The sequence below is a fragment of the Protobothrops mucrosquamatus genome, unplaced genomic scaffold (assembly GCF_001527695.2).
Source record: "Protobothrops mucrosquamatus isolate PMUCROS unplaced genomic scaffold, P.Mucros_1.0 scaffold1432, whole genome shotgun sequence".
NCBI lineage: Eukaryota > Metazoa > Chordata > Lepidosauria > Squamata > Viperidae > Protobothrops > Protobothrops mucrosquamatus.
The window spans coordinates 110,008-136,325 of NW_015387616.1; the positions used below are offsets into that span (position 1 = coordinate 110,008).

The 26,318-nt window shown below is 37.7% G+C and overlaps 2 protein-coding genes across 2 annotated transcripts in view; both read right to left on the reverse strand.

The window, feature by feature from the left end:
* Positions 1–5,012, reverse strand: part of TULP1 (TUB like protein 1) — a 36,650-nt gene extending 31,638 nt beyond the window's left edge. The window contains exons 1-3 of the mRNA XM_015821942.1: positions 4,966–5,012; positions 4,817–4,879; positions 1,290–1,329 (exon numbers count right to left, since the gene is read on the reverse strand). Of these exons, the coding sequence (XP_015677428.1) occupies positions 1,290–1,329; positions 4,817–4,879; positions 4,966–5,012 (150 nt within the window). The remainder of the gene's footprint in view (positions 1–1,289; positions 1,330–4,816; positions 4,880–4,965) is intronic.
* A 16,646-nt stretch (positions 5,013–21,658) lies between these two features.
* FKBP5 (FKBP prolyl isomerase 5) overlaps positions 21,659–26,318 on the reverse strand; it is a 42,683-nt gene continuing 38,023 nt past the window's right edge. Inside the window, exons 10-11 of the mRNA XM_015821948.1 lie at positions 23,478–23,717; positions 21,659–22,832 (exon numbers count right to left, since the gene is read on the reverse strand). Of these exons, the coding sequence (XP_015677434.1) occupies positions 22,728–22,832; positions 23,478–23,717 (345 nt within the window). The 3' untranslated portion in view covers positions 21,659–22,727. The remainder of the gene's footprint in view (positions 22,833–23,477; positions 23,718–26,318) is intronic.

Sequence of the window (26,318 nt, forward strand, 5' to 3'; positions counted from 1 at the left end):
GAGAGGATTTGGTGATGGTGGATTGTAGAATTTAAAAAATAGGGAATAACTATTTCTTGCATCACAACAAAATCTAGAATCCATGTGAAACATCACAGGCTTTGATGACACAAGCTTTATGGCTGGGGTGTCAAACTGCTGGCCTATGGGCCAGTTGCATCATGCGGAGGCCACACCCACCCCAGCAAAAAAAAAGTCACAACACGTCATGTGATGTGGCGAGTTTGACACCCGTGCTTTATGGCTTCAAGGTCAAAATCTCTACCCCACCCACCTGCATCTTCTTTTTGTAGCATCTGACCTTTTGATGTGATGTGAAGATGTGAACCTTTCAAAAGTTTACACTGATTGGGCCCTTTAGATGGGTAATTGCAGGGTTATTGCTCCATTATGTGTTAAACGAGATTGTGAGACCATACAAGATGCTCTCAGACACCACAACACAGTTCCTCTGAGATTGAGGTCATTCAGAAAGACTTCACAGAGGAAGCAGATGGATCAAGATTACCTTACAGTCAATCCCATTAGTCATAAACTATAATTAATTGTGACTGATGAAATGCAGGTCATGTGGTTGAGAAATATATGTTTGAAAAGTGGTGCTAGTGCAGAATCTGCAAATAAGACGTTGGTGATGTGAATGATGCCTGCAATTTCTTTTATGAGATTAATTTGTTCAGATTAGCAATATCAACCTTATGTCTATGCAGGGAGACAGAATGTAGCTTATCTAATTAAGGCTAGATGTTGCAACAATGAAGGATGATAAACAGGGATTAACTGTGGGGATTGTGCCCACCTATCCATAAAAAATGTGTGCGTAGATGAGAAGGACAGTGATCTCATCATAAAGCTGTGAGTTATGGAACAACCTTGTGCAAGCGCCTGTTGAAGGAAGGGTGGGATTGAAATACAAAAAATAATGATTGGGATGTAGATATTGGCCATTTCAACACCAATGATGTAAAGCCTGTTTAGTAGCAATGTATCCAGCCATGGTGATGACTGGATGACATTTTAAGACATGATACTTCACTGGAGTGAAAATCAACATTCTAATCTCAGGAGCCACACAATGTGTAAGCCACGGGTGTCAAACTCGCGACGTCACGTGACGTGTCATGATGTATCGCAACTTTTTTCCCATTGCCGCATCCGGCCTGTGGGCCGGCAGTTTGACATTCCTGGTGTAAGCAGAGAAATTCAAAATAGTGTAGTAGAGGCATATGCAGTATGTGAGGCATATGTGAATAATCAAACTAAAGGTTGAATAGGGAGATTTTTCTTACCTGTTTATTAAGTTTCTGAGGTGCAGATTCCTCATTTGCACTAATGAAAGGGGAATAAAGAAAAAAAAACATGAGGAATTAGGAAGGTCTACTTTAAACTGGAAGTTAAAATGTTTATGGGAAAAAACCTGGGTCATTGCACCCTCAATTTGATTCCTAGAGGTAGTTGATGTCCCTTGTTCCGGTAATTTTATTTCAGTTGCTCAATCTTAGCCTACAATTCTGACCTTTTCGTTATTCTGTTTATTTATTAAATTTATATAGGTGCCTATTTCACTTGAATGTGACTCTGAGTGGCATATTCCTTGAAAACTTTAAGAATATATCAGATGTCTATTTGTTCTGCTTCCAAACCTACATGCTATGATCAAAGAATATATATATATATAAAGTGAGGATTACATATGAAACTTGAATGTGCCAGCAGATGGCAGTGCAGACATTAGTAATACAGCACACATACTGGTCATGCATTCACACAATGGGACATTTTGTTGGGAGCAGGTGAAACTGCAGACAGGCAATCATATGGTAGAATCATTCCTCAATAATTACATTTGTACCATACTTCTTAGTCCTTCTGTCCTTCTGTGACATTGATTCCAATCCATGTTCTTCATCCTTGATGTAAGAATATTAGGAAACAGGTGTGCCAGAATGAATAAGTCCATGCCAAACTCTGATACTTCCACCCTCTTCAAATGTTAGAATGAACCAGTGATGGGATTCAGCCAGTTCGCACCAGTTCGGCAGAACCGGTAGCTAATTTTTTGTTGCCCAGGCCCAGAATGGACTTCCAGAAGCAGCATCCACACAGAGAACCCCAGTTGTTCACATATTTGAATCCCACCATTGGACTGAACCTTCCATATCTGATCAACTCTAGCTAGCATTATTTTTATACCAGATGCCCAAACTATTGTATGTTGCTGATAGCTTTACCTAGTTTGGAAGCAAGATACCTGAAACATTACTTTCCTCCACACAGACTTTCTCTGGATTGCAAACAACTGGATCTCTTTCTTGCCACTTGTTGGCCATGCAAATCTGTGCAAATCACTGTCACCTATGTACTCTGTTCTTCTTCAGAGGCCTTGATCTGCATACTATGTCAATAGAAACATATTTGGTGGGGCGAAAACATCTTGGTTATCTTATTCCAACTTAGCAATCTTCTACCCAAGAGGCCAGTTGACTCTTTCACTGATCAATGTTAGTTAGTTTCTGAACAAACTATGGCTTAATGCAATGTGTAAGCCCAGAAATTGTCTTGGATCCAGGTTTGAGATTTAAGTCGATCATGACTGGTTTGTATTTTATTTTTAAAGTTAGTTTCCCTAAATATTATTAAGCTATTGAAGAATACTATATAGGAACTAGTGGATTTGAATTACCTGATGACAGTTTTTGAATGAATATTAGAAAAAAAAATTCTACCAATAAAAGGAGTTTCACTGTTGAGCTGATGGCCCAGAAACATGGTGGGATCCCCTTTCCTGAATGTGTGCAAGCAAAGAGTGGGTAGCCTTCTCTCAGGGATATATGTCCAACTCTACGATTCTATTTTATTTTTAATAGCTGATCCTGTCAGTCTCTTTGTTGATTATCTTACACTGCTGTTTTATGAAAGATAATTTAAATAATATTTAAGTTGCCCTGAACGGTTCTTTTGCAGCAGAAGGACAGGATATAAAGAAGCCTTTGCAACTCACTGATGGTCAATGCTATTGAAGAATCATGGGTGCTTTAGTCACAACAAGAGCCAGATAGGAGAAGACTGGCTTATATCATTAAATTGTAGATAGAAGGGGAAGGAGACATATTGTAGAAGAAAGAGGAAATGGCCTTGAAGGACAGGAGGAAGAGCTGCTATTAAGGCAATGATTGGATAAATGGGGCTTGAGCTCCAGCCAAGAAAGGAAGTTGAGAAAACATCTTAGACAATCCCCTCCCTAGTTCACACAAAGATAAAGGGAAGGAAGGGAGAAGTCACCAGATTTAGTTGTTACAATAAAAGTAGTTCTGACCTATATAACTTTGGTTTCTTAGCCTGGATTGCCTTATATGGCTTATACGGCTTATATTTATGAGAATGTCATATTAAATAGTGGTCAGTATATTTATGTTCAAGACCTAAAATTACAATAATTACAACTCAGGGCATCTTGTTCACTCGGACGGTAACAAATATTAGAAAAGCCATAGTTTTCTAGGTGGAAAAACCTATGTCAACCGTTTTCGCTAGCATTTATAAAATGCATTTGAATGATCCAGAGAAATTTGCATCCAATAGAAAAACTTATAATAATACCAAACCGGCAAGTTAGGTGAGTAATTCCATATTGCAAATGGGTGCAAACTGAGAGACACTATCTGATGAATTCATAACAGAGACAGGGGTTCAACCAGTAATCTCATATCCAAGGAGGGGCTTTTTCTGTTTAATCCAGCCTTTTTAAACTTGGTACCCCTGAGATACATTAAAGTACAATTCCCATCTCTAGCTGTCAGCAAAGAATGATAGGACTGATATTCAAAACATTTTGAAGCATGGACCATGGGCATAACACAAAGCAAAACCTGCCTCTTTGCAAACTATTTCAGTTTGGCATGGCTGCACTAAACCAGTAGCCTTAAAACTGTGTACATATCAATTTGGCCTGAAGTTATATATTTTTCTCCCTGGAGTCTATGGAAGTTTAATTAGTAGGCAAGTCAAGTGATCTTTAAATATCAATAAATGTATGCCATTCTAACCCCTCTTTTGCTCCCTATAGCTCCAGGGATTGAATTTAAAATAAACCATATTCTCATTTTTTAAAAATAGGAGCAAAACATCATAAGACAGCCACATCTTCTAAAATAATTTAATTTTTCTTAAGAACATATTTATTTAAGTACTCACAACATTGAATGAAATTGTACCATCATTGATCTTTGCCACCATCAATGGAAGATAAAAGTAGAGAGATTCTTCAGTCTATCAAGCTGCCTGTCTAGGAAATAGTTCTGAGGTCAGGCTGATAAATGGATGATGTGAAAGAGCAAACTTTCAGTTTAGAGACTGGAAAACTAAACTAGTTTCTCTCACTTCACTCCCTTTTGCTTATTTTGAACTAGAAGAACACATAAGGAAACCATTTGGAGTTAAGGTATTATTTATTGCAAATATAATTCATAACGTTGAAAATCTCTAATATGTTCATAGATGACTCTTAAAGAGCTTCCTATTATTTTAATCATGAGAAAGGTGGTATTGAGAAGGACCTCAGGTCCAGTATCAATACTGTTTGGACTTGCTGGCCAGCTTGATTACTGCCCTCTCCCATTCCTCCACCCCGCACTGCCCCTATTTACTTTACTTCCTGAGCATACAAGCAAACAACAAGACATATTTTTTCCTTTCCTTGTCCTTTTTCTTCTAGAGAAAGGAGATAGGCAAATTTCTAGTACCATAGTCATAAAAATGAAGACAAAATTCACCCAGAGATGGTGGGTCAACTGAAACCGTTGTATCTAAGTCTTACCGAATTCCAAAACTGGAACCAGCACTGAAAGACTTGATAAAATAATCTACTTTCACTTCCAATCTAGATTGCCAATGTCATGCAATGACATTGCATGACATTGGCAAAGATAGTTTATCCTTGCTTAAGGAGAATATACATAGACTTACCCTTCGGATGCCCATACTTCACGGAGGATGTCTGACTGAAGGGGCATTGTAAACAATGTAGAACCACTAATTCAAAAAGAGAAAGGCTCGGTCTTGGAAAGAACAGCCACTTTTTTTTGCAGTCGTATGGGAAGAATGCAACTTATTCTCCAGCGCCAGCATAAATAAAGCAACGTGCTATAGGATATAGGACTTCAGTGTCTTGTATTTCAAGCCAAAGACTTCACTGTCTCCATCCTGTGGGTGCTCCTCTTTTTTTGATATTCTTATCACTCTGTCGTTGCAGACCAGCACCTATTATCACATGTTGATTACCTTCAGAGTCTGACTACACTTCATTGATTCAGAAATATTCTGAAGCAGCATAAAACTTCAACTCAGGGTTCTTCAGGTAACTAGCAGAGATGTTGGTGGAAATGTAGTGAAGAAAAAGGAACTGGAAAGCTAGGGAGATTATTTTTATTCCTTCAAATTACCTAATAGGATTTCAGGGGCTGATGGACTGACTCTAGGCGAATGGGACATCTGTCACTGTAATTTATTTAAACAGGGCCAAGAGAAGATTATTGTAGCTTTGTAAGATTGTCTGTACTACACCTGTCAAATGCAAGTGTGGAACATGGCACTCTATCATGTGCAACTATCCACACTAGTGTTGCAGCTTAGAATATTTTTTTTCCGCTAAAATTTCACTGGCAAGTGTCTTTGAATGATAGCAAAAGCAGTGATGGGATTCAGCCGGTTCGCACCAGTTCGCCAGAACCGATACCTAATTTTTTGTCGAGTTCGGCGAACCGGTTATGATAAATCTGTCTGGTTTTCGTTCAACTTCCCTCCAGGCCAGGGGAAAAAAATCCTCCCCAGAAGTCCAAGAGAGGAACGACAGAAACCAAACGAAGACGCAGTGCCTTCGATCACGTCACTCAGGCGAAAACTAGGTGGTGCTTCTCAGAGGTAATTTTGGGAATAGACACCTCATCTCTCTAGTTTCCCGAGTAGTGCATACAGGGGCGAGGTCACCAAGTACTACCTTTCGGTATATCCTTTTTTTTATACTTAAAACGGTCATTAGGGCAGAGAACCAGTTGTTAAATTATCTGAATCCCACCACTGCGCAAAAGTGATAGTTCCATAAAATCTAACTCCAATTTTATAGTGCTTACTTGGAACAAAAAAAAGCTATAATCTGGTTTAGAGATTCCTAATTCCCTCACAATTTGCTATCATCACAACGCATGAGAACCACACTCAACATATAAATAAGATTGGAAGGGCCACTGCTTATTCATAGAAGATCTGCTTTGCTCACCAAAGAACCAATATAAAACACCATGATAGCCTAGGAAAACTTGTTCTGCTCTCCAAAAATCTGGGTTATCATTGGATGAAGTTAAGAATTTAATAAGCAGTCATCTGGACTTTTGCAGCCCACATCCAATAAATCTATTTTTCTGTCTCTGATTTTTTTTATTTGTCAGCTTCATCTCTTTTCTAGTTGTGTTTGAAATAAAAATGGACTATGAAGCAATTTTGAAATAAATAAACAATGCTTTGATACAGTATAGTCAAAAGATATGTATTGCAGACCCCATCAGTTGAAGAACTCTGACTGGTGGGGTCTAGGAAGAGAGCTTTCTCTGCCATTCCCCCCACCCTGTGTAATATATCTTCACCCAGAAATTAGGCAGGTCCTCACTGTCCTGGTTTTCTGAAAAGGAGTCAGAAAAATGGCTTTGTGGCAGTGCATGAAGAGCCCAGAGGATCACACTACCGTGGAGCTGATTAGTCCCCTGAAAGCCCTTCCTTCACTTTTTTAACTAATTAAAACTAATTTTAACAGTGTTTGATCATTCTTGCCGCCTTCTAAATTTTAAAATTTTTATATGCTGCTTTTATATTTTAACATTTTATTGTACAATGTGCAGAGTCTCTCTCTGAGGGAGACATGCATTTCAAATATATGCAAATAAAATAAGTCAATAATTCGTTGTTGTGATGAGATGTTTTCCCATGATCCTCATGAATGGAGCACATGACTTCATCCATTACACCAAAGTTCAGCTGCAAATTCTCTTCCTCAAGAAAAGCCATGCTTGTGAACAGAGATGATGCGTGAATTATACAATTACATGAATTACTTGTCATTTTAATTTCACTTCTAGATTATGGTCAAAGAGGAATGTTGCAGTAATTCTACAAAAGAGATGGATAACAATTGGCAGGTTGGCGGCTTTATATGACATGTGAAATTCAAGGCTGGATCCCAACAATAGGGCAAACTGGGCTAAAAGTAGGCGCAGTCAGGACAAAAATGACCAATTCAATTCATTCAGTTCAATAAATATACAGATATTATTGATCCCTATGTATTCAATCATGCTTGGAGAGACTAGGAAATCCACCTACAAAGCTTTCAAAAGGCTACTTTAAACCTTAGGGCCTGAAGTCTTAAAGAATCCTAACAACAGAAGCAATTTTGGTTTGTATTAGCATTGCTGACAGCAAAATTTGTTCATTCTTTCTGAAGATGAAAGTTGCTCTCCAGACTGTTTATTTCCAAGTCCATAAATTAAATTTCTCTGTGCTGTTTCAGATTCCTCCATACCTGTGAGAAGCATTTCTGTTGAACTAGCTCCATCTGTAGCTATTTAAAGTAGATTTATTATGAAATCATTTATTATGATTTCAGCCTTCATTACCTCAGAAGTAGTGCTGACTACCCTAGGTTACCATGAGACATCATTTCCCATGAATATTAACTATCCCTATCTCTTGTTCTAGAATAGGAATATACATAATATAACAAATTATGGATTTTGGCAATCATCCCAGTTTGATGGGTAATGCATAGAGATGAAACAGAAATAAATAACAGTGGATAATACATTTAACAGGATTGTTTTTCTTCTAAAATATGCATGAAAAATATAGACTTCCAAATTCAAATTTTACATTTTAATAAATACTTTATAGTTCAATGCTTTTACACTTTTATTTTGATTTTGTCAGGGCCAGAGAGAAAGTCTTATAAATATGCTAAACAAATGCAAAGAGTTTATCAATTGCTGTCAGGATATTTCCATTCAAATTCATAGAATTAGCGGCAAAATAGGGTTACATGGAAACTTCCAGATCTGCTTGAAAAGCCAGCTCTGATGTTTCTCCTGGCTCAGGTTGATTCAAAGTGATCTTTGTGACTTGTTCCCACTTCTAAAATATGACTGAAAAATGAAAGATTCGAAGTAAGTATTTAGTATTCCAGCCTAATTTGATGGACTTATTTTTTTACATATAATTTTCATGAAGAATTTTGATTATAGGAGTAAAACCTAAACTTACAGAAAGAGTAAAAATGCAAAGAAAAAGGAGAAAAAGAAAAGACTATAATAAAGAGAAAAGAAATATATAAAGTAATCTCCAAACTTCATCACAAGTATTATATGTATTTATAATACATATTTATGAACTTATGAAGAGTCACTAAAGTTATAAATAATTATCCCTTCATTACATATCCTATACCTTATATATAACCCAATCCATAAAACATCATCTTTTCTGTCCTGGTATCAGCAGAAAAGTCCATAAAGTTGTTAGAAGTAAGAACATGCAGTATTTTATATTAATCTTGATAAAATAAACCAACATTATATTCCTTCCTTTTACTTCTAACAGTCTTAATCTTTAATTCATTCAAATATTGTTATAGGATTTGATTTCTCTTCATTTCTTCTTTATCCAATCAGGCAGAATTCTTCAAGGCTTTAACAAGCCTCTTTGTAAATCCAATAGAGAAAAATTATCAGGTCATTTTCTTGGTTTATCATTTGTATTCCTTTTTTGATTTTTGAAACATCAGTCAGTTTCTTTTGTATATCCAATGAGAAATCCTGTTCCAAATCATTATTTTGGATTGTTATTTGTGTAATCCATTTTCAGTATCATCTCAGTCTTGCCAGCTAAAATTTATTCAACATCTGTTATTTCTTCAATGACTTCTTTAGAACAAAATCTATATATGTATATGTAGTCTATCCATAGAGGCAGACATCATAACTGTTGATATTGTGGCTACTCATTTCTCGCTCCAGTCTTTAAAAGTCTCCTTTAGTATTTTTAATGTTATAATGTTTAGCATCATTTTGTAGTCCCACTAAATTAACACAAAAGGTAGGCTTGTTTCCAACCCCCACCCCACTGAGAATGTTTAGTCCTCTAAAGTGGACAGTTTTTAGAACTGTAAAATTACTTATCTTTATTATGTCTCACAAAAACCAAAAAGATCTATTTCCTAGGAGAAGTTATTTGCATTTTATAATTATTCAAATATCTTTTTTTATATCCCAAATATATCTAGATCCTTAGCCCATTTAAAACTTCCTAAGATCAAAATCTTATTTAGTTTTTTGCTGTTTTTTTGCATATTCTTTAGATTCTTAAGCTTATGATTAAGATTTCCTTTCATTCAGTATTGGGCAAACTCACCTTGTCTTTTCAAACTTGTCATTCTGAAGGTCTCTAATTATTTAAAAACAGTTAATAAGCAACTTCAGAAAGTGTTTAGAAAGTCAGGCTAGCAAACTTATTGTCCTTTAAAAGTTGCCGACCGTGGTTGTGAGCAAGACTGTTATTCCCTTCCTCCCCTAGTGCTCAAACCCCTGGGAAACGCTGTCCTGAAATATCCTTGCAAGCAACAGCTGTCTGCAGCACTGTGAGACAACCTCTTATCCACTCCTTGTCTGGAGATCCGGCAAAGAGACGGTCTAGTCATCAGTTCTTTCTTTTTTACTGCAGCCATTTGGAAGCTTCTCTAATTTGGTGGATTTATTTGAATGGGTGAACAGCAATGCAAAAAATGTGAGCAAGCATGAAAAATTTGAAATCTGGCTGGATATAAATTCTGAATTATCTTCACAGTATATCAGAAGCAATGAGCTGTTATACGGCCATCATTTTCCAGAACCCAATAAAAGTAAAATTCCAAGCTGTTTTTGTCCTCTCTGTGAGAGCCAATACTTTCTGCCTCAGACAAAACCTTTTTGTTTTGGCGGCCCGGTGGGAGAGGGAGGAGCAGGCGCCTTATGCGCACATGCGCAAACGTGAATGTGGCCACACGTGCGTGCATATGTACAAACAGGCTGCGAGCATGTGCACCACACAAATGGGGCTGCGAGCATGTGCGTGAGGCTCTCAGCGACGGTGGTGTCTGTGTGAGGCTTGTGGTGCCACCGCCTCCAGGCTCATGGCGATGCTACCACCAGCGTGAGGATTGCGCTGTGGCCCGCAGCGATGCCACTCCCAGTGCGAGGCTCATGCCGCGGCCCGCAGGAATGCTTCCTAGAGTGCGAGGATCGCGCCACTGCCCTGCACGAGGATCATGCCGTGGCCCACTTGCTGCTAGCTGTGTTGCCATCATCCACGCAATACTAGCAGTGCTGCCGCTGCTCGCGCACTTGCGGCAATGGTGTCACGAGGGGGGTGAGCACGTGCACATGCACATGCACTGCTCAGCTACCCAATAGTGGGCCATGGCCCATAGGTTGGGGACCTCTGTTCTAGACAACTGATGAAAGAAATACTGGTCTAGAATGGTTATCTCCACTACAGACCACAAGATGGCACTATATGGCCTAAGCCTATACAAATTAACACCTCTAGCTGTTTAAAATGACAACAAATGAAGATGCTATGAATTATTGCTGGAGACATTTCTCCCTATTCATAGCATTCTGAAACAGGTGAGATTTTAGGGGTTCCAAAGGAGGGTTGGTAGGGTCTGTTGCTGACCCAGCATAAATTGTTACAATCAGGAAATGCTGTGTCTTAGAGCTATGCTATGCTTTGGGTTCAACTTTTGAAGATGCTTTGGACTGCACAGGGGTAGAAATGTAACACTTGATGCAAATCCTGAAGTCAGCAGCACTTTTTTTTTTCCTGGGACCAGGACAAGCTAGAAGCCTCTGCCTCTTGTAACAATTTGTCTCAAATTGACATGAACTGTATTGGACTTCTACAATGTCTATTTTATATGTCCTTTATCACGAAGATAGGATCTTCTCCATCTTACCGTTGGCCTTTTTATAATCTAAGACATAGCTTGAAAGAGCAAAACAGAGAGCAGAAAAACCCAAAATAAGATCTACATCAAGCATAGAATGCAAAGTGCTAATAAGAGAGGAATTCTCTCAAATGTTGAAATTCTAGAAAAAGTCCAGAGAAGAGCAACAAAGATGATTAGAGGACTGGAGGCTAAAACATGAAAAATGGTTACATGAACTGGGCATGGCTAGTCTATGGCTAGTGAAGAGAAGGACCAGGGGAGACTTGATAGCAGTGTTCCAATATTTGAGGGGCTGTCACAGAGAAGAGGGGGTCAACCTATTTTCCAAAGCACCTGAAGGCCAGACAAGGAATAATGGATGGAAATTGATCAAGGAGAGATTCAACCTAGAAATAAGGAGAAATTTTCTGACAGTGAGAACAATCAACCAGTGGAACAGACTGCCTTCAGATGTTGTTGGTGCTTCATCATTGGAGGCTTTCAAGAAGAGACTGGACTGCCACCTGTCAGAAATGGTGTAGGGACTCTTGCTTGGGCAGGGATTTGGACTAGATGACCAACAAGGTCCCTTCCAACTCGGTTATTCTATTCTAAATACACAAGTTTAGTCACACAATTGACAGTCTATAGGGCAAAATAGAAAAAAAAATCTTGTATGGAGGCAACAGGTAACACCAACTTCCAAAATCTGGATTGTGCCAAGAAACCTACATGAATTTTTCTATAAACTTGATTATTTACCTCATCTACTCTTCTAATGAAACAATTCTGCACTGGGCTTAAAAGCAAGCCCATAATTAAAAACACAACCCTTGTCTCTGATTATGTTATCTTAGTTTTGATGGAATGATACTTATCTCCTTGTTCAATTAATTTCCTGGTTTCATTTCAGGACTAGAGGAATATTTTTCCACTAGGTGGCATTTTACTACTATGGTATTATCCAAATGGCTTTCAAAGAACTAGCTGCAGGCAAGAAAGAAAATTCAAGTTATGTTAGGAGAGGTGATGGAGAAAGCATAGGAGCAAAATTCATCATTAAATACAGAATGATAATCCCCAAACCTTTTTTGACTGGTATAAAGTTTGTGATATCTTTCAAGCATGCAATCGTATCTTTACAAACCTAACCACGATCATTTTCTTAATATAATTTGCAGTGCCACACACTCATCACTGTCCTAAATGATGGAAAGTGTCTATGGTAGACAAGATTGTTTCTTGGAAAAGTATACACTGGAGATTTATAGATTTTTGGAACACATTTTTCATTTTTAATATATAAGAATATAAAAAGTTGCTTACTCACACTAGGTAGATTGGGTATGCTGATCCACATAGTGTCATGAATTGATGCTGTGATGTGCAAGAAATGGAGGGTAACTCTTCCTCTGTGCTGTGATATCACTGAACTTAACTTAACTGGAGCCATTTGCCCTCACAAGTTAGCAGAAAACTTCAATGTGTGGGAAATTAGCACTTTTGAAGGATATTTTAATGGAGAGGCAAGATAGATATGCAGTGGGTAGTGGTGGAGAGAAATAAAAACCCCTCCCAAAATGCATGGTCCCAAATATCTTTCCACTGTGATCATATGTGCATTTTATATAGTTTTACTCTGAGGTCTGGCTTCATTGCCTACAGTTTGAGCAAGGAACAATTCTACCATATACTACCATATACTATGTTTCTTCACAGTAGTCACAATCAGGCATGCCTATTATTGCTTTTGTCCCCCTTTTTCTCATGCTCTCACTTACCTCTTGAATGTGCCACTATTCACAAGATGGTGCTCTCACTGAATGATACAACAGACTCTCTCCAAACTATTCAATCAATCAATCAATCAGAATCAGCTGGAAGGGAATTGGAAATCTTCTAGTCCAACCCTCTTCCCAAGCTGGAGATCCTATACCATTTCAGACAAGTGACTGTCCAGTCTCTTAAAAACCTCCAGAGATGAAGGACCCACAACTTCTGAGGGCAAACTGTTCCACTGGTTAATAGTCCTCACTGTTAGGAAGTTTCTCAATTCAAGGTTGCTTCTCTCATTAGTTTCCATCCATTGCTTCTTGTCCTGCCCTCTGGTCCTTGGAAAATAAGTTGATCCCCTCCTCTTTGTAACAACCTCTCAAATACTGGAACACTGCTATCATGTCGTCCCCCCCAGTCCTTCTTTTCTCTAGACTAGCCAAACACAAACCCTGCAATCGTTCATGTTTTTGTCTCCAGGGCTTTAATCATTTTAGTTGTTCTTCTTTGCACTTTTTCCAAAGTTTCAACATCTTTTTTGTAATGTGACCAAAACTGGATGCAGTATTCCAGGTGTGACCTTACTAAAGCTTACTAAGGTGTGACCTTACTAAGGCGGTACTAATACTTCACATGATTTTGATTCTATGCCTCTTGTTTATACAACCAAGGATTGTATTAGCTTTTTTGACTGCTGCCACATATTGCTGGCTCATATTTAAATGATCGTCCACTAGGATTCCAAGGTCTCCCTCAGTAGTCTTTCATACTAAGGAAATATCTGTTCTGGCCAACCACCAGAAGTCTATTTCTGTCAGCTTTATCAGATAGCCCAGTCAGGAGACATGAGCAGATAAGCTAATTCCACTTTATTGTAAAGCTAAGTTAACAGAAACTTGCAAATCTGAAATTACAATTTCACACACTTCTAGACAGATGTAAATTTAACTACATAGTGCATTGACTGCCAACAATTATGTGGTGTTGTTGATCAGTGCTTACAATCACTTATGTCCCAGTTGAGGTTTCAAGCATTGGGCATTTGGATTAGTTGTTGTAAAAGTGGTAGCATCTTTTGCTATGTGATGAACTCTAGAAATATTGGTGGGAAGCCAATTAATTTGACATTTCCATAATGATCCCACTGCTTTCTGTTAAGAAATACCACTCTGGAGATCAGAGCCTCCTCTCCTTTCTTTGCTCTTATTTTACTCTAGGGAAAGGGGCTAAAGCTATGCTATTGTCAGAGCTGCTCCATTTTACAACTATTTTATCCTATCTTGGTCCAAAGGCCAGCAAGCTAAGTTAGACACAGCTTAATCCCCTTCCTGGATTTAAATGACATGCTGTCCTCCGTTTCTATAGAAATAACAGCTCAGTTCATCTAGTTTATTAGGCAGACAATACATGTCGTGGCAAATTGACCTTGGTAAGGACAAAACATGATCTCTCCTCGCTCAGATAGAAGGAAATTTCACTTCTCATTTCAGTCTTACTTGAAGTTTGGGTGCTTATAATCCATGATGCTTTTGTTATTGCTAATGGCTACAAATGACTTTGATTAATTAAATTACATGTTTCAAAAGTACCAATATGCTATATATCCGAAATCATCATGTTCTTTCAGTGTCAAGTTAAACTGACATCTTTATTTCCCAAAGCTGGTTTGCCTCGACTTCCTTTCTCTAATAAATTCTCTCATACTTCTGCTTCTATTAGGTTGTACAACGTGTTTCAACTGATGTGTGCTGTTTTTAAGAAAGCATACATTACCAGATCATAGTAGCGCCTTGTTGTTAAGAATTGGTAGATGTATAGAAAAGCACAAAGCATGACAGGCTGAGAAAAAAGGTCAGATTTTTTGTTTTATTACTTCATACAAATAGGGGTTAAAATGGTTTCCCCAAAACTTAAGTGCTTTAAGTCACTATTAACAGGTGTTTTGGGAAGGTCTTACCTTCCAAAGATACACAAATTTATAGATCATGCTTGGAACAACCCATCTGTGTGCAAGGTATAAGTAGTATGCTAATTTAAGCACCACAGAACTCAGCTTTCTATTCAGTTATGGGTTTTTAAAAATTCTTTTAAAAAAACATTCTTTTAAAGAATTCAGGTTTGTTATTTTCTGCTCAGCACAGCTATGTTCCACTAGAAAGATATTAATTTATTGTGCTATATTTTAATAAGTCTTATACGGTGATGCCACTCTACTGCTCTTTTACAGGTTAAAATTCTATTGGAAACATTCCTTTAGACTCTCTTGCTGGACAGAAAATAAGGTAGCTAATCAACAATATGCATCTGATCATTTTGGGTGGATTTCAATATGAAATGGGATGTTTTATAAGGTAGTAGTTTTCTTTACGACATTGACTTCCATTTTTCAGCTAGTCTATGATGAATTACAGATGGATATGAAAAATGACCAAACTCCAAGAATTATTATGAAAAGCCTCACAGAATGAAGACCCATTCTGTATTTAAAGAGCAGGCATAGCAAATGCTTCATCAGTAATCTAAGTCCAACTTTGCAAGCTTTAGGTCAAGCACCATTTCAACCATCAACCTTGCTTTTCCTCTCATAGTTTGGGTGAACTCTCCATTTGCTTTAATGTGACAAAAGTATATTTAAGTTTTCTTTCTCATCTATCTAAAAAGTAAACATTTAAAAAGAAGTGCCAAATAGTTCTGGGGCAATGCTCATGCACATACGTGGTGGCCATGGAGGTGCTATTTGAACGAAGAAATAGCAAAGCTTGCAATTTGCAGGAAAGCTTTGCGAAAGATTTCCTTGTAAGAAAAAATAGACGTGGGTTCCTTATTCTAAAAGGAATCTACAAAAGGGGGGGGGGAACCTTCCACTGACTTAAGGCTATACTGTGGTTGTATTTCTTTCTTTCAACTACCTATAGGACAGCAATGATATAATTTATCATTAAAGGCTTCTATTGCCTCCAGCAGCATGGAAGAGAGAAGAGTCAGATATCCCCTTGAGTAGCAATATCTTAAGGCCAACTAGGTGAGAACTAAATAGACTCTGTAAACCTCTGCTTTTATAGGGAAAATTGGGGGGGGGGCAAATAGCAACCCATTGACTTTATGGTGGTGGTGGTGCCTGGTTTTGTTGCATTTGCATCATGGTTTGAGGGCACTTCAGAATAATATTATTTCCCACCCCTGTTGTTTCAAGAGTTCTTCGAGATTTTCAAGAAAATATTGGGTAGAATTCATTGCCTCACTAGAAACAGTCAATTCCCTCTGAAGAAAGGAGGTGCAGAGTCTCTGCTCTGAAGTTAATAGCATATTCAGCTTTTTTTCTCTAAGTGGAAATCGAAACACTGGTTATTTTTTGCACATGCTAATCCATAAACCATGAGTCACAAACAATGATGACTGTGTTCATATAACAAATTAAGCCAACACACACACAATGCCATGATGCTGTGATTATAAACAACACAGTAATACATCCTGTAAGCTTGATTAATTTTTGTATTAGCTAGCATACTTTGTTAAACACAGTTTACAGTTTCAATGCTGGGCAGAGCTTTCAGTCTTCTCTCCCTTGAGTGGCCTTTGCTTTCATTTCTGTCCTGGAGACAAAAGTTCATTAAGGAAAAAGCACATCAAGATAATGTGTGATAGGCCACATCTGCATTCACAGGAGTTGAAAACCTCACTCAGTGAAAAAAGGATGGATGAGGAATATGGTGAGGCCCACAGTTTCACTAGGCAGTCTTAGCAGATGTTTTACTTATTGTACCTTTGAGTTAGTGTTGACTCCTCGTGATTGTCCAGACAAGCCCCTATAATTTCCTTGACAAGATTTCAGAAGTAATTTACCATTGCCTGCTTCCTAGGGCTGAGAGGGTATGATTGGCCCAAACTTATCCAGCTGATTTTGTGCCAAAGGCGAAGTCTACAACTCAGTTTCTAGATTGATGCCTTAACCATTATACCAAACTGGTTCTCTTCTTACAGTAGCAAATGTAAAGTAAGATAAATGAGTAACAACACAAATATAAACCTTGGCTTCTCAAAAAAAAGCAAGCAACACAGAACATTGGCATTGTGTGACTTCAACTGGGATTCAGCTTCCATTGTTACCCTGTGTTTTCTGTCATTGAAGTGTCAATTGTGAGATTAGCAAAGGAGATGTTCCACTTTAACAGTTTAAACTGTGAAGGACTGTTTTATATTTTTTCTGATACGTTTATACTATTAAAATATGTTGGTTTCTCACATATCAACCTCTGAAGCTTGGGTATTTTAAACTAACTGCAATCTTCCATCTTGCTGAGCTCCAATATACAGCTTCTCCAAGATAGCTTTTCCAATTAGTGGGGCAGAATCTACCAGGATTCAAGAAAAACATGATGCATAATACAATGCCTGCATAATTCTGGTGTGCTTAGTACATATTTATATGTAAGCTAAACTTTGGAGAGTGAAACAAGTAAAACATTGCTTGGAGAAATTAAAGCTAAAGCAACATTCTGTTTCCCACATTGATCAGGTAAATGCTTTCAGAAGGATGACTCACAAAGCAAAATAAGACAGCAACATCTCTTTATTTCCTTCCCACTGTCTGTTACCTAAGATACGTTCTCTGTTAAGATAGAAGCTGCATCTTAGTCAGTAGTTTTATTTACAGACCTACCCTTCATAAATCCATCTGTCTCATTTGAAAACTCTTCAAACTATTAACTTGGCATTCCACTTTACAAGTAATTCAGGATAGGTGAGGACTTAGAAAGTAGGAAAATAGACACAAGAGAAAATACACAGAAAAAGGATAATTGACCATTTCTACACATCTATAATATTTATAGAGAAAACACTCAGCAGCAATATTCCTTTGGAAGGAAGCCTATTTTTTCAGGCTTTATGTTCTTAAGACACTAACAGGCATTGCTAGGCCATGCTACCCAGAAAATACTCCACGTGGACAGCAAAATCAGGTTGTTTTGGACATAATTCTGTGAAGTACTATATAAATCTGCATTTTCGTCTTGAGCGTATCATTGGACTTAGCATGGCTAACAGGCACAAAGTGAGAGACTGACAGGTGATAATCTGCAAAGTTAGGATTGAGAGGCACTTTGAAACAGTGAAATATTTTCATTCTTTATGAATATTTCTGAGAGCCCATCAGAGTTATAGGCACAAGTCCTGGTCTTTTCCTGTGATCTAAGAAATAGGCAAATAGCTGCATGTTTTGCTAACTACCAAAGTCAAATATAATTTATTGATCCTTTAAATATGGGCATCACAACAGGAAAAAGAAAAAAAGGCAATCAGGAATAATGGGCCAGATTAGTTTACCTATTGACTGTGGAATTAAGGCCTCATGGAAATAGATGAAAATATGTTAGGTATCATACGGTTGTCAAAGTTTGCCTCCTTTAGCAAAATGGAATAGAAAAATGAAGACTAGAGAGCAACACAAAAATTTAAGTATTTGGTATTCTCTACGTATAAGACAACAGATTAGTAAAATCTTGAAACTTGATTTAGATTATGGCCATTCCACTCTTAGCAGAATACAAAGCCCATGTCAGTCAGTAGAAATTAAAACATAATAAGATTGCATGAATTAGTGAAGAATTCATCTATCTCATATTATATAAGATCCATTAGTGGAGTATTGATACTGGCAAACCTGTTTCTGGTGAGAGCACTATATATTAGTGTTTCTAAGAGTCCACAGATAGTAAAAACATTTGTCCAATCCAGGGGCAATTTAAAAGTTGTACAAAACAATTATTGTTTTTTAAAACAATTGATATATCTAAAAAAACAGTTCCTGAAGTTGTGTTTCATACTGCTAATGATTATACTTCTTTCTTCAACAGGAGACCCCAACAAAAGTAGCTTTTGAGTAATTTACTCAAGCAACTACATACAGCAACCTCTGGGTAGCAAAGGATAATTGATTCCTATTAGTAGCAATCATTCAGCAAGTTACAAGAGGAAAATATGTGGTCATCTTTTAAAAAAAAGTTCAGGAGAAAAATCACATAGAAATCTCATTGATGGCTGAACTGAATTATTTCATTTTTTTTCTCTGTACTATCCATAGCAAAATATAATCCAGATATATGAAATAATATAACTGAATTTCTCTTCAGCATAGAATAGTTCTGAAAGAACTAACTTAATTTAGAGCAAGTAATCAAGCATCAAATGGCTGAGTTAAATAACAAAAGAAAAGCCACATTACTGAGGTAGATGTAGTTATCTTGATGTTCCAACAGTCATATAACTAAAAATAAGCTAAGAATCTACAGGATGCAAAACAGGAAATGTTGAACATCCACCTTAGAGGTATATATTTCCAAGCCACATCACACTAAACTGATGCCCTCAGCAAAGTTGTGAATTTAGTGTTAATTTGGTGAGAAATGAGAGTAATGGTACAGATATGAAAGGGAAGATTAGTTGAAGCCCAGGATTCCATGTTAAAATTATGACAGATAGCATAAAAATATAGGAACTGGTAAAAGTGAAAAGGTTAAAACAACTGTGACTTTGTTTCAGTCAGATTTTAGGACCACAGAAAGTAACCTTTCTAAAAGAATTGGAACACATTTTGGATACCACATAATATTTGGAGGGCAATAGCATATACTAATCCTGCCTAGCTGGGAGAGGCCTCTATTCATTAAAGTTTTATCTGTTTCAAACAGAAAATCTTTCTTGTAGCTGAAGCATTCATGGTGAAACTGAAAACATGGCTAGCATCAACATCATCTGGAAGATCAAGCTGAGTCTTCTCAAAATTTGCTGTTCAAACAAGGCAAAATAACATATCCATCTATAGTCTAGGACTGGCATTCCATTTGCTCATGTTCCTCTTTGAAAAAACAAATACCAGACAACAAGACACATTACTGCTTGTACTAAATTCCGTGTCAGTGGTGAAATATTGCAACATAAAAAATTATTCTTTTGCTATTGTTGGATAATTTTCATCCAGAACGAATTTGTATCTTCTTTCTTGTTTATTGTGGATGCTTATTATATTAAGACTTTCAATAATTCATACAGTTTATGAACACAGAAAGCAAAAATGAGAATTATGATTTGCACTCTAAATCTGAGAAAGAGTTGCTCCCTACTATGTCAATATGGCTCATGAAAGTAATGTTGAAGGCTATAATTTGGTATAGAAATATAATATAATCAGCTATGTAACAAAATGAACATTGGGACACACGTCCAAAATTGCTGGTCAGTGTACTCTAGATAGCCACATTATTCCTTCCATCTCTTAGCATCCTGTACAGAAATTTGGGTATATGTGGAGAGGTATATAACAATTCAAAAGGTAGTATTAGCTGTGGTAAATAAAATTTAGTTTCCGTTAAATGAACAGAATAACCAACAAGAATCTATCATTCAAATTTCAGATAGCACCATCAGAAGATCTGCCTAGTACCAACAGATACTGCTTTCCTAATCAGAGACTGTTTGGGTATATCTCCATGTTATTAAAACAAAGGAAGCCCGTGCTTCACTTACAAGTTTAAAAATAATGTCAATGACATTTTATTTCTTCTCTGTTCATGTTAACACAGGTAGTCCTTGACTTACGACTACAACTGAGCCAAAATTTCTGTTGCTAAGTGTTGTTAAGTGAACTTTGCTCCATTTTACGACCTTTCTTGCCAGCATTGTTAAGTGAATCACTGCAGTCATTAAGTTAGTAACACGGTCGTTAAGTGAATCTGGCTTCCCCACTGACTTTGCTTGTTAGAAGGTCGCCAAAGGTGATCATATAACCCTGGGACACTGCAACCGTCGCAAATACGAGTCAGTTGCCAAGCAGCTGAATTTTGATCATATGACCACAAGGATGCTGCAACAGTTGTTAAGTGTGAAAAGTGGCGTTAAGTCACTTTTTTCAGTGCCGTTGTATCTTCAGTCACTAAATGAACTATTGTAAGTTGAGGACTACCTGTATATGATTAAACAGTAGAATAGTAGCAGAAAAGAGAGAAAGAGAGAACAATAATTTCAATGAGAAAAGAAAGGAAGAAAAAAAAATAAAACTGCATTTTATCAGAGAAGAAAACCACCAGGAAAAAAAAGTTAAGCATACGTTAAATTCCCAGTGAAATTAACATTGAAAATACTAAACAAATTTAAAATATAGCAGTGTTGCCCATCTGACATACAGGAAAGCAAAATGCCCTATACATTCTGTAATGGAGGTACAGCTCTATGCACAATGAAATGTAATGTTCCATCACAGATCAGTAAACATGTTGATCCAGACCCAGAGAAAAAAATAGTTTCATAAGCCCCACTGAAAGCAATAAGGCAAACATGCTGCCATTTCAATGGGGCTTAAGTAAAATTATATTTCCCTAGGAATGAACACTCAAATGCATTTCAGTGCTATTAATGAATGTTTGAGATATAATGCAGACTGATATGAGCCATCTGCAGCAAAACCTCACTGCTTTATCCTGAAAAAAAATATTGAAAAAATATTTATTAGGACTGAGTGGTGTTTTGAATCTGAAGGCAAAATGGTTTGGCACTTCAGATTCAAAGCCTTTTTTCTGAAGCAGCCTCAGCTTTTCCAGGGATCTCCTGAAGATTTGGTGTGTGATTCTAGAAAAAGATGGGTTTGGTTTAAGGAGTTGCAGATAGGTGTTTGCACTTCTGTGCACTCTGAATCAACTTTTTCACCTTCATGTCTAAAACACTACCCAGTCCTACCATTTATAGCATTCAGAGTGGACCCACTTTGTTTTACAAAGCATTCAAATACAAGCTGACATCTTCAGGAGGATCCAAACAAGAGTTTAAAGAAGGATTCCCAGAATGAGCAAAAAGTTTTAAAACCAAATTATAAATTTAGTGTCTAAAAGTGTTTTTAATGTTGCAAAACTTGCCACCGTATTACTGATGAAACTAATCATAATGATTTTTTTTTGAAAGAAAATGTTTTTCTTTTCTTTTTTTTTTAAAAAAATATCCTGATTGCTATCATGCTATAAACTTGAGCAATGCATTCAATAGGTCTCAACACATAATTCAAGTTGATTACTGCATACGTTTGACCCACACTGCAAGAAAAATGCGTAAAAACGAAAAAGGCTTCTGTCCTTGAGCATCCCTATGTCCACACCCAACTGATCCTGGAGAGGGGGGAAAAATGGCCTGGTTCAGTCCAGATTCCTTTCCCTCCTCCTGCAGCAGCTAATCAGCGCTGTTTGGTGCTGATTATATTACAGCCCAGTGGGGAATGAGAGGTGGGGAAATGCTCATGCCCAGAAGCTGGCATTTCTGCTATACTCGGTTATCAACAGACTGGCGACCTTGCCAGCAAGCAATCATTTAATAACAAGAACCACAATAATAGCACGATTTGGACTACTCAGTTCCCTGAGAAACTATTGTGCTACAGAAACCCATTGGAACTACAAGACAGAGAGAATAAAATCCCAGGAGTCTGACTTTTAAAACTGTTTTCCACTTGACTCTACTAACATGAGAGTGGTACCTTGAATTGGCAGCACTTGGGCCTTTCTTTCTGACATACAGAATAAACCCATGTAGTGCTACCGTAAATACAACCAAATGCAATGCCAAATCTATACAACTGACAGCTCTTGTATTCTATCACCATAGGGCCCTATCCTGGTCACTGTCTAGCCATCTATAATCAAGAACCATTGTGGGTATTTGTTGCTGAACCATTTGTTCCACTTGATGTGGTCCCTTGCTGTCCTCGGTTTATGGTGCACTGCTGAGCATGGTTCACAGCAGTGGCAGTAATTTTATCATTTCTTGTGAAGCTTCTGGATAGGCTTTTGCTTCCACAATAATGCCTATTGAAACAAACTTTACATTAAACACTGTAGAATTTCTGAGTTCTTCAGAAACCTGTCTGGGTGCAGGCTAAATTCAGGATTGTCCTTCTGCTGCACAGTCATACATGGCCCTCTGAGTCACTGCCTTCAGTCACTGTCTTCTTAAGCTCAATTTCTGAAGATGGCGTTTCCTCCTTCTCTTCTGTAGTTTTACTGGCCTCCTCCTACAGCCAATAACAAATGCCCCGTGTGGGAGTTAGGGGAGAGGTACAAGCATAAGTTTGAAAAACAATAGGTCTTTCAGTCTAAACTGATCAACGAAAAAGAAACTACTTGCTAGGAACACTTTAACATTTGCTACAACAAAGATGGGTATGAATGGAAAATGAAAGTTGTTTAAACAACTTCTGAATCATACAGTAATTCACAAAACCTCTGAAATTCTAAATATATATCTAGTTATAAATTGGAAGTATATAAAATGTGTACGTATGTTCTATATTATAAAGCTGCACTTTGAGCGCATGAAAAAGTATAAAGTCATTGAAGAAAAAAAACCTCACTGTTCTTTGCTAACCATTTTGATTACCATTACATATAAACAAAAATCCTTTAAAGGAATGATTTCTACTGTCACAATAACATGACTGCAATTATTTCATTTCTACTTTTGTATAATGTTACAAGAATTTTAGCAGTGCTACCAGATTACTGGAAATAGTTTATAATAAATGATTGTGACTGAAGCTCGACATTTTGTATGCATCAAACAAAGGAAATTGTATTATTACAATACTTCTGTACAATTCCATAAGAACCCCTGTAATTTAACAATGGTTGGAAGGGGGCCATACTGGCAAGGTGCAAACCTTTGCATCTCTCTCTGCAAATTTCTTGAACATGTTGGCATATATCTTTCGGTCCCGTTCATTGTGCTCCTTTGTCTTCTTCTGACACATGGAAATTTGTGACTTGGCTGCCTTATTCTGTGGATTCACTTCTAGCACTCTCTGAAAGTCACATTTTGCCAACTCAAATTCATTCATAAGCAGTCTTGCCTCTCCTCTTCGGTACAAGCCCTTTTCATTGGCTTGGTCCAGTGCTAATGCCTGCAAGCAAGCATTCTTATAATTAACACAAATTAAAGGTGGGAAAATTCCCTCACAATAAAAGACCTGGTTACTAATGCCAGTAACAATACTATGAACTTCAGCTATTTTTAAAATAGGAAAGTCAAACTAAAGCTTCATACTGCATATGCTAACGTTTATAGTGTAATTAACACTTATATATCAAAAACAGAAACCAAAATTCAGAAGTAGAATGTTTTTACCAGATTGTTTTACAATGACACATATGCTTCTAAAGGAATAAGAACAATATTACTGAAAAAGTAAAGTATTTAAAAATCAGTCATGGCAATCTGTCTCTCAAATATTCTGTCATTAAATTATGAAAATCTCTTAAACTAAGCTTCAAAATGGATTTTTTTTTGCTCCAAAGGCAACTGGATATTTAGATATTGTGGAGCACAGGCTTTTTACAGCTACAAATGGAATATTCTAGAAATAGTAATGTGATACAATGACTAAATGTAAATGGATATAATGCTTAAAACTTCCAAATGGAGGCTCGACAGAAAACTTACAGGCAAAGTTTGGATGATGACTCATAAAGCTCAGATATTTATAGTGTTGACCAAAAACACATGCCTTTCTTTTATATAATTATCTCAGTAACATAAATGTTCTGTCTCACTTTTAACACATTGTTCTAGCTGTACTATATTCAGAAATCTGTATACTTGAGGAATATCTTGGGAGAAAAAGCTTTAAGCTTGTAATTTTGAAAAACAATATAGAACAAGAATCAAGTTATTTAATACACTGTTCAGAGACATGATACAAAAGTCAGCCAGGAGTTTTATCAACATTTTAATCAGTGCAGATGAGAAAGGACTGGGTGAGGTGGCTAATAATTTAGATTAAAGAGACCTTTAAAAAATATCTACTGTAAACTTTCAATACAAGACTAGTATGAATAGGATAAAATTTAATAAATAGAACTTTAAAGTTTTGTGTCTGGGTAGCAAAAATATAAAGCACTTCTACAACATGGGGGAGATCTGGCTTAGCAGTAGTATATGAGTGTCCTTGTCAGTCACAAGTTAAATATGAACCCAACAGAGAGATGCATCTGCAATATAGCAAATGCTATCTTGGAATGTATTAATGGGAATAGAGTCTATATCACGGTCCCCAACCTATGGGCCATGGTCCACTACTAGGCCGCGGCCTCTTGGCCAGCAGGCCGCAGCAATGGCTGGCTGATGTGCACACACGTACGTGCGCACTCTGCCACTCCCGCAACACCATTTGTGCATGTGCACAGGTGCGAATGGTTCCACTAGCGCCGGGCGGGTGTGCGTGGCTAGTTTGCGCATGTACGAACGGGGCTGCTAGCGCCGGGTGGGTGTGCGTGGCCTGTTAGTGCATGTGTGAATGGGGCTGCTAGCACCAGGTGGGTGTGCATGGCCCATTTGCGCATATGCGAACGGGACTGCTAGCACTGGGTGAGTGTGCATGGCCCATTTGAGTGTATGTGAATGGGGTTGCTTGCGCCAGGTGTACGTGCACAGCCTGTTTGCGCATGTGCGAACAGGGCTGCTAGTGCCAGGCGGGTGTGTGCAGCCCATTTACGCATGTGCGAACAGAGCCGCTAGCACTGGGCGGGTGTGCGTGGCCTGTTTGTGCATGCACAAATGTGACTGCTAGCACCAGGTGGATACGTGCGGCCTGTTTGCACATGTGTGAACTGGGCCGCTAGTGCCGCGCCCTTGTGTGTGGCCCTATTTGCGTGCACACACGTGCACCAATTTAGAAGCTGCTCTCCTTCCCTCCGGGCCACAAGCCCAGAAAGGTTGGAGACCTCTGGTCTACATCATAGGAAGCAATTGTTCCATTCAACTCTGCTTAGGTCAGACCCATTTGAAGTACTGTCTCCCATTCCGATTAGCAAAAAGGACATGACGAATTGAAACAAGTTCAGCAGAGGCCTACAGAGATGATGTAAGCTCTGGAAAGGAAGCTCTTTAAGAAACAATTCAAGGATCTGAGTAGCTTAGCCTACAGAAAAACAACTGATGGGTGATGCAATAACAATCTGTAATGCGATGGGGAAATGACCTTGGCAGATTGGAGGAAAAACCACAGACTAGAGAACTGTCAGACAAATAGCAGCCAAATCTGCAGAAGAAATGGGGGCATAATAAATATCTTAGAAGGGACCTCCCTGGTTTCTTGGACTATAAAGATGAGGGGTGAGAGATGTATTCTGTCAATGTACTCTTACAATAAAGTCAGGTTAGTATTTCTGGGTGTCTTGTCTGGACTACCTCCAAAGGCTGACACAAATCTATATTAAAAATTATATAAAATTATATAATACAAATGTATAAAAATAAAATTATAAAGTTGCCTTTAGCTCCCAAAATGCTACAAAATTATTTTATTGTATTTTATTTATTTATTTATTTATTTATTTAACAGGATTTATATGCCGCCCTTCTCCCCATGGGACTCAGGGCGGCTCACAGCGTATTAAAACATCATACAAAAAATTTCCCCTACTAAAAACCAATTAAAACCCAAATATTGGTAGCTGTGGCTCTTTAAAATCGTTAAAAATTGTCCCTATTTAAAACTCACCCT